The sequence below is a fragment of the Cicer arietinum genome, chromosome 3 (genome assembly GCF_000331145.2).
Source record: "Cicer arietinum cultivar CDC Frontier isolate Library 1 chromosome 3, Cicar.CDCFrontier_v2.0, whole genome shotgun sequence".
Classification (NCBI taxonomy): domain Eukaryota; kingdom Viridiplantae; phylum Streptophyta; class Magnoliopsida; order Fabales; family Fabaceae; genus Cicer; species Cicer arietinum.
In genome coordinates this window covers 7,541,110-7,549,222 of record NC_021162.2, presented here as the reverse complement: position 1 = coordinate 7,549,222, position 8,113 = coordinate 7,541,110, and the positions used below count along the sequence as shown (strand labels likewise).

The 8,113-nt window shown below is 29.7% G+C and overlaps 1 protein-coding gene across 1 annotated transcript; it reads left to right on the top strand.

Moving 5' to 3' along the window:
- The first annotated feature begins 4,874 nt into the window (after positions 1–4,874).
- On the top strand, positions 4,875–7,766 carry LOC101492274 (proline dehydrogenase 2, mitochondrial). The gene is made up of 4 exons (XM_004491715.4): positions 4,875–5,843; positions 6,337–6,982; positions 7,150–7,390; positions 7,526–7,766. Exons 1-4 carry the CDS (start codon positions 5,292–5,294, stop codon positions 7,563–7,565), a joined length of 1,479 nt encoding a protein of 492 aa, XP_004491772.1. The 5' UTR covers positions 4,875–5,291; the 3' UTR covers positions 7,566–7,766.
- Positions 7,767–8,113: the final 347 nt, after the last annotated feature.

The window sequence follows — 8,113 nt, the reverse complement described above, 5'->3', positions numbered from 1 at the left end:
CTTTACAACAATGGCTAGATGTAAGCATTTTATATACCAAATTTATTATGCATTTGGTGACTAACATTTCTATTATGTTTTCAGAATAATATAAGAGATGTTAATAATTTTTTTTTTACAAATCCCACTAAGAGAGATAGAATACTAATAAAAAATATAGATGAGAAGATGTCACTAAGAAAAATAGAATACTAATATTGTAATGAAGTATGACATGAAGTTGGTTTGGTGTTATATAGAGAGGTAATTGGTTCAATTCTTCCCTTTAACAAAATAAACTATTAATATTAGCTACTTAACAAAAAATTGTGATAAAATACTAAATAGAGTTTCAAATATTAGCTACTTAGCAAAAAGTTATGACAAAAATATATAAGTATAGCTTCCTGCAAGAAGAACAAATAAATCATATATAGTCCTTTGTTAAAAATTCTAACTTTTTTTTTCAAATAAGTTGTTAAACATGTGCTAAACATTAATAAAAATATAATTTAAATCTGGAAAGGATACCCAATAGTTAGCTTAAAATTAAGGACCTAAAATGAAAACAAAAAATTTTAAGAGATTAAAATTAGATGTTTTTTTTTTCTTTTTTTGTAAAAAAATAAAAATAAAATAGTGAGATTTTATAAGGACTAAAAACTTATTTATCCTACTAACTTATAAGAGAGAATTATAGAAAAAAGCATTAAATAGATAAACTATTTAACATCTATTTGATGGTAATGTTTCTATGACAAACAAAATAGTGAGATTTTATATGATAAACAAAATAGTGAAATTTTATAGAGACTATGTGATATTTTTTTCTATTTGGTAAACCAACAATCTAGCTTTTTGGTGTTTTTTATGATTTGCTAAATTTGTTGGCTTAAATCTATCAATTTTATAGGATATATATGTGATATAAATTTTATAAAATTGTATTACTATTAGATACTTAGTTTAATTCAACATATAATATACTTTTTAAAATACAAGTAAAACATTAACTATAAGATTTTATAGTTACACATATTATTTTTTTGTAATTTTTGATATGCATGGTCCTTAAAATAATATAAAACATTGAATAGATGAACTCATAAAATTTAATGTCTATAAAGAGTTAATAGCGAAACAACTCAAACTAAAATTGCTTATGAAGTTAACATATATTCACTCAATTTGTAAATGTAATATATTTTTAAATTATTAAATTTAATATATTTATGTCAACGCTAAAATAAAACAAAAAATGTGAACATATATTCTTCATTTCGATTTCGATCATCTACATGTACATTTTAAAAATTATTAATTTAAGATTAAGTTAATATTTTTTTTATACGTATAACATAACATTTTCAATATTTATTTTTTTGTTATAGTTCCATTATTTAATTTTGAATGAAGGATTATCAATATATTGACCTCAGATCTAAAAGATACCTATATCACATTAGTTTATACGTATATCATAATAGCATTTATATCTCAAAATAAAATTTATTCAACTGATATATAAATAAAATTTATGTAAATTCATAAAATATATTGTAAAAATAATAATTTATCCCGTATTTGACACATGCTAACCACTAATAAATCTGTAAATGTAATAGCATCGAAGTATTCCACCCCTACACATCTAGTGTTACTCCAAAAGATTGCAATAGTAATAACTAAAGAATGCAAGAAACAAAGACAATTAATCATATGTGACCAATTTAATTAATAAAATTAAACATATATTCAACAAAACAAAAGATTTGAAATCGAAAACTAATAAACATATATGTACTCTGCCACATTATATCTATTTTGTTTCTTCTCTCTCCCCAGTTTCAAGTCTCGTCCCCTATTAACACACTGAATTAACATTTTTTTCCTCTCTTGAAACATATCTCTCTCTCTCAGGCTTCAAAAGAAACATCCATAAAAAAGAAAAACAAAGACACACACTGGAATTTCTTTTTGTTGGATGATGAAATGGTTTTTTTTTAAGCACACAAACTAGTGCATTATAAAAATCTATAAACTCATTAATCTAACGATTAATTTAATTGATATACGGTGAAGGATTTAATAATTAAATCCTCAATTTAGAAGCCACCAAACAAATCATTGACGAATTAACATAATTTTTGAAATCATTGACGACTTACTATTTTACAAGTAAAAAAAAAGGATTTTGGAATAAAAAAAAGCAAACAAACTTAGAATTTTCTGTCAGATTAAGAATCTGTTTGGCAAGAGAAATAAGTCAACTTATAGTGTTTAGTTTTAGCTTAAAGCTTATTTTAAGCTCAAATGACGAAAAAGATTTGTTTGTGAACTACTTTCGTGTAAGAATGTTATTATGAGCATTAGACAAATAACCTACTTATCTAAGGTAACAAAATATGTGTTTGAATTCATTCCCAAGGTCTTCATGTGGTGAAGAACCGTATATTGTTAATAGATTGACAACAAATAGTATATCAAAATATGCACAATTAGCAAGATTTCATATTGTCTCTAAATTGAACTAAAATATGGTACTTCAGAATCAATTAGAGTTACTCATCCTTTTTTCAAGTTCTAAAATCAATCTTTGTTCATTTCTAGTGACCTTAGAACCATTGGAGTAGACAACTCATGTGATTTGTCCATATAAAACCATAGTAGTATTTTTGCTATATAAGCTTCATGATTTTCTAAAAATACTATTCTTCAAATATTTAATCAAAACAAATATTTTCTCTAGCTTCCAATATATTTCAGAAGCTATTCAGGGGTTTTGCTAATATTTATATAATCAACATAAACATCAATATACAAATTCATTTCTAAATATTTTCTTAAAAATGGACAAATAATGTAATTCTCATATCTCCGATTTGAAAAATACTCATTAAGAATATTATACAATGTTCCTAGATTGTTTGAGTAGATAAAGACACTTATTCATTTTGATTAAGTCATCTCTTTAAGAGTATGAATTTTATGTCTCATTAAAATTAATTCCTTTAGGGAGTTTCATACAAGCATCATTATTAAGTGACCCATACAAATATGTTGTATCACATCTTTTATATATATTGGTTCTTTCATATGCTACTAAATCTGATTAGGTATTGATGACTCTTCATCGAATGCACATTTTTCATTGTTTTTAGTCTAATGTATATTTAATCATTAGTTAATTTAAGGAATTATTTGATATATGTTGTTGATTTTAGTTCTTGTATTTAATGAAATGTGTATGTTCTTATTTCCTTGATTAAGTAGATATTTTTTGTAGTTTTGCGTTGTTTCTTTATTTTAGTGCAGTGCTGAATTTTGGTGAGAAATCAACATGACCTATGTGAGGTATTTCAGCCATATCTGGAGTTGTAGATGTCCAATTGGAGTCAAATCAATTGCAAATAAAAGCTAGGATCCATAGTTACAATTTTTATGAAGACATCGGAACCAAATTCGGACTCAAAAGAGGAGACAAATGCACTAAAGGCCATACATAAAATGTTGTGCGCTTGAAGCGCAAAACCTCTGCCCGGGGTGCATTTTTCTCACTTTCTAAAGATCTTTTGGCAATTGGTAAGTTGGGAGACCTGTGCCCTAATAGTGAAACTCAAAGACGATTATTTCTAATACCATTGGAGCAGTTTTATCAAAAATCATTCATGAGTTTTTCATATAATTCTTCTATAATCTCTATCTTTTCTATCTCTGTCATGAGTAACTAAACCCTATTTGTTAGGGATGAGTGAAACAAGATGAAACCCTTATTTTTCTGATTTGATTTATAGTTATATGAATGAGTTTATTGTATTTTTTTCTTCATATATGTGCTTAATGTTTTTTATTACTTGACCAACTTTAAAATATTATACGATTCGTATTAGTTTCATATCTTCATGTGTGCGGAATACAAGTCCAAAAAAATTTCGCTTTGCAAAACGAGTTTAACTCCACCTTAATTATTTACTTCTATTTGCAAAACAATTATTTGTCTATAATCTTTAATAGATTTTAGTTCATGATCATCATTATCATTATCACGTATATTGTCATATCATATACAAAACTATTGTCAACGTTGACTTTCTTTCGGTTTCATCATATTCGATTGATGACATGATTTATTGATATCTCTTTATTTTTACAACCTGATCAATTCTTTTTTGGAACTAAAAAACAATTATGTCAAATACATTTTTGGAATTTTCATATCTTCACTTGAGCCATATTTCTTTTTAACTCATTTCTTTATTTGAGAATTTTTATCATTGGAACCAATGAATATACCATGCTTCATGGATGAGTACTTATTTGAAATGATACATTGTCCAATAAAGGTTTCAATTTTGATTGGAGTATAAGGACAATTGATTTTTTAAACTTTACATATGAACTATTTTTTAACTTTTAGTTCACACTAATTTGTACGAAGATCAAGATGACATAAGATATTTCAATTATTATTTTCAGTTGCTTAATCTCTCCCTTTAATATTAGGAATACTAAAATTAAGACTTTAATTCATAGAAATTGGAAAGAACATTCACAAAATATTCATAAGAGTTGTATAACTGAATATGTGTGTGTTAAATATATTTTAAAATAAATTGTGAATAAATATTATTTCCTAATAAAAAATATATGGAGAAAATTAGTAAAAAAACATATTAACTATAATAAATAGACATCCATCAAATGATTTAAATTACTAATAAAATCAACATAGATTTACTGAAATGAGTCCCAATGAAGAGGGTTGGTAGCCAGTGAGCGCCAACACATGCTGAGTGTATCCGCGTAGAGTCTTTGTCAGCATTTATCTCAAAAAAATTGAACCCTTAATTCCATCACCCACTTGTTTGTTACAACTTACAAGTCACTCCCTCAACTCACGCTCCTTTCACCTTCTCTTTCTCACCACTTGTAAACACCCCCATACCTACTCCCTATAATTAAGCAAACATTACAAACACATTACTAAATTAACACCACTTGACTTCTTCTTTCACTTTATTAATCATACCTTTCTTTTAGCTTACCTCATTCTAATTCACCTCTATTTAAACAATCTCATTCTTTCAATCTCACTTCACAAGCTTTCACATTTTTGCATCTCATCACAATTTCCATATTGCGTTTTTTAGGTCAAGAAAACACGAGAGAGTGTGAGGAACAAAATAAACAATTCATTTAGTCAAAACCATAAAGTGAAGAGAAGAGAAGAGAGTTAGTTACATTTGAATAAGAGAGTAAAGAAACAAGGAAAATAAAATCATCACCGAATCAATATTTAATCCTAACCGTTGATGGCCACTCGAGTAATCCCTCCAAGAATCCTTAGGAAACTCCGTTACAACACCGCAACAAAACCCTTTCAACCTTCTCTCTCCACCCCCACTCTCTCTCCTCCTTGTTATCTCGACCAAAAACCGCCATCAACAACAACAACTCTCCTCCCTCCCACCGCCGTCGCCGACCTCAATTTTCACGACGTCGAAAAACTCTTCTCTTACGTTTCAACCACCAAACTTCTCCGATCAACCGCCGTTCTCCATGCCACTGCAATTGAACCAATGGTTGATTTCGGTACATGGATCATGAGATCTGAACTCATGCAGACAAATAATCCTTTACGAAATCTCGCTCTCTCCGCCACACGCGCCACTTTTTACGATCACTTTTGCGCCGGAGAAGATGCTACCACCGCCGGTCAAAGTATCGGCGTTTTAAACGAAGCAGGTTTACGTGGAATGCTCGTTTACGGAGTTGAAGATGCAATGGATAATGAAGCTTGTGATCGCAATCTCAAAGGTTTTCTTCACACCGTTGATGTCAGCAGATCGCTTCCTCCATCTTCGGTAATCTCTTCTTCGTTTCATCTCTCTGTTTCAAAATGTAACTGTTTTCTTTTTTTTTTTTTTTTGCTTTTTTTTTGGTCTTCGGCTTTTCATTGTAACAGAAGAGAGATGCAATCTGCGCTTGACACGTGTCCGTTAATGGATCCATTTCCATCCAAATCCAATTCAGAATAACCGTTTTGATGGTTGCTGAACGTCGTTGCTGCTGACGTGGCATGGAAAAAGGCCTAGATCATTGAAAACTACTGTTAATGATTGATCATTGAATTCAAAAGCATGGAATCGTATGGAACATTGGAATTCGAACAAACAAACAATTGTTTTTGGTAAAAGGCGAAAAAAAATTGGTTGCTGGTGCATTTTTATATGCTTTTTTTAATTATATGGAAGATTTGTTGGTTTCTGAAGTGTAATTTTAATTTAAATGTTATTATATTATAAGATGTTAAGTACTAATGTTTTTCAAAATTGAATTTTTTTTTCTGTGGTATAGGTGAGCTTTGTGATTGTGAAGATTACTGCAATATGTCCAATGAGTTTGCTGGAAAGACTTAGTGATTTGTTAAGATGGCAAAAGAAAGATCCTTCATTTGATTTACCATGGAAGCAAGATTCATTACCAATTTTCTCTGAGCTAACACCTTTGTACCATACAAGGAAGAGACCTGAACCATTAACACTAGAAGAAGAGAGTGATCTTGAACTTGCTAATAAGAGATTCCTTGAGCTATGTCAAAAGTGTGTTCAAGCCAATATTCCTTTGTTGGTTGATGCAGAGCATACATCAGTTCAACCTGCAATTGATTACTTTACTTACTCATCTGCTATATTGCATAACAAAGGTGAAAACCCTATTGTGTTTGGAACCATTCAGACTTATTTGAAGGATGCTAAGGAGAGGTTGATCTTGGCATCAAAGGCTGCTGATAAAATGGGTATTCCAATGGGATTTAAATTGGTGAGAGGTGCTTATATGTCTAGTGAAAGGAAATTGGCTGCTGAATTGGGGTATGCTTCACCAATTCATAAAACTATTAAGGACACTCATAAGTGTTTCAATGATTGTTCTTCTTTTATGCTTGAGAAGATTGCTAATGGACCTGGTGGGGTTGTTCTTGCAACTCATAATGTTGAATCAGGTATTATATATATTGGCTTGGCTATTATTTACTTTTATGATTAGTGTTTAGTTATATCTAATAATTTCTAGTTAATAATAATTAGATTTAGAAAACCAGTGGATTCAATTGAGGGGTTTGAGTTTAATTTAATTTAATTATGTGTGTGAAATTAATGTTGTGTGTAGGAAAATTGGCTGCTGCAAAAGCACATGAATTGGGGATTGGAAAGGTGAACCACAAGCTTGAATTTGCACAACTATATGGAATGTCAGAGGCACTTTCTTTTGGTTTGAGCAATGCAGGGTTTCAGGTCAGCAAATACATGCCATTTGGACCTGTAGAGACTGTTATGCCTTACCTCTTGAGAAGGGCTGAGGAAAATAGAGGGGTTTTGGCTGCATCAGGCTTTGACAGGCAACTGATGAGGTAAAAAATTGAAACAAAATTAACCATTTTTCATTGTTCATTGTGTGTGGTTCATGAAATGAATTGAATGAAACATTTGGTTGATGATCTTTGTATCTGACATTGGTATGCTTTTATTTTTATTTGTGTATACAGGAAGGAGTTGGTTAGGAGAGTAAAAGCTGCTGTTTTTTAAATTGATGGGGGTGAGTTTAATGGGATGTAATAATGTAGGCTACAGGATTCAACCATATCTTTGTACAAAGTAGAGAGAATCCTGTAATTTGCTTGAATTTTGTGCATTCAAGTTAATGAAATGTGCATTGTCTTTATGTGTATTCATTCCACTTGCTTGCACATAGTGCCATTGAAATCTAAAAATTTGTTTTCTTATAAAGTGTATTTATCTTTGTGTGTGTGATGAGGTGATTCCATTTGAATTTGATTACAAAATTCCAAATACAAAAGGTAAATGAAAATAATATTAAGATAACAACAACTTGTGCTTGAAATTATTATGATTGGAAGACTCAATTTGTTTTCGACAAAGTAATTTGGGATGTGACTGATAGGGACATATTAAAAGTTGATGTTGTCTTATGATTAACAAAAGAAAACTATCTGAATGTGACATTTAAGGAGTTGGATTCTCTGGTGCATGCATTCTTACCAATAATTAGTATTAGTTTAAATAATAATAATAATAATAAAAAACGTACAATTTTTTCAACCGTGTGCTAGACA

Excerpts from the sequence above, each read along its gene's own strand:
- LOC101492274 (XM_004491715.4), top strand. The coding sequence starts at position 5,292 with ATGGCCACTCGAGTAATCCCTCCAAGAATCCTTAGGAAACTCCGTTAC. Across the intron at positions 6,983-7,149 it reads AACTCATAATGTTGAATCAG|GAAAATTGGCTGCTGCAAAA; the intron begins GTATTATATATA and ends TGTTGTGTGTAG. Across the intron at positions 7,391-7,525 it reads TTTGACAGGCAACTGATGAG|GAAGGAGTTGGTTAGGAGAG; the intron begins GTAAAAAATTGA and ends TTGTGTATACAG.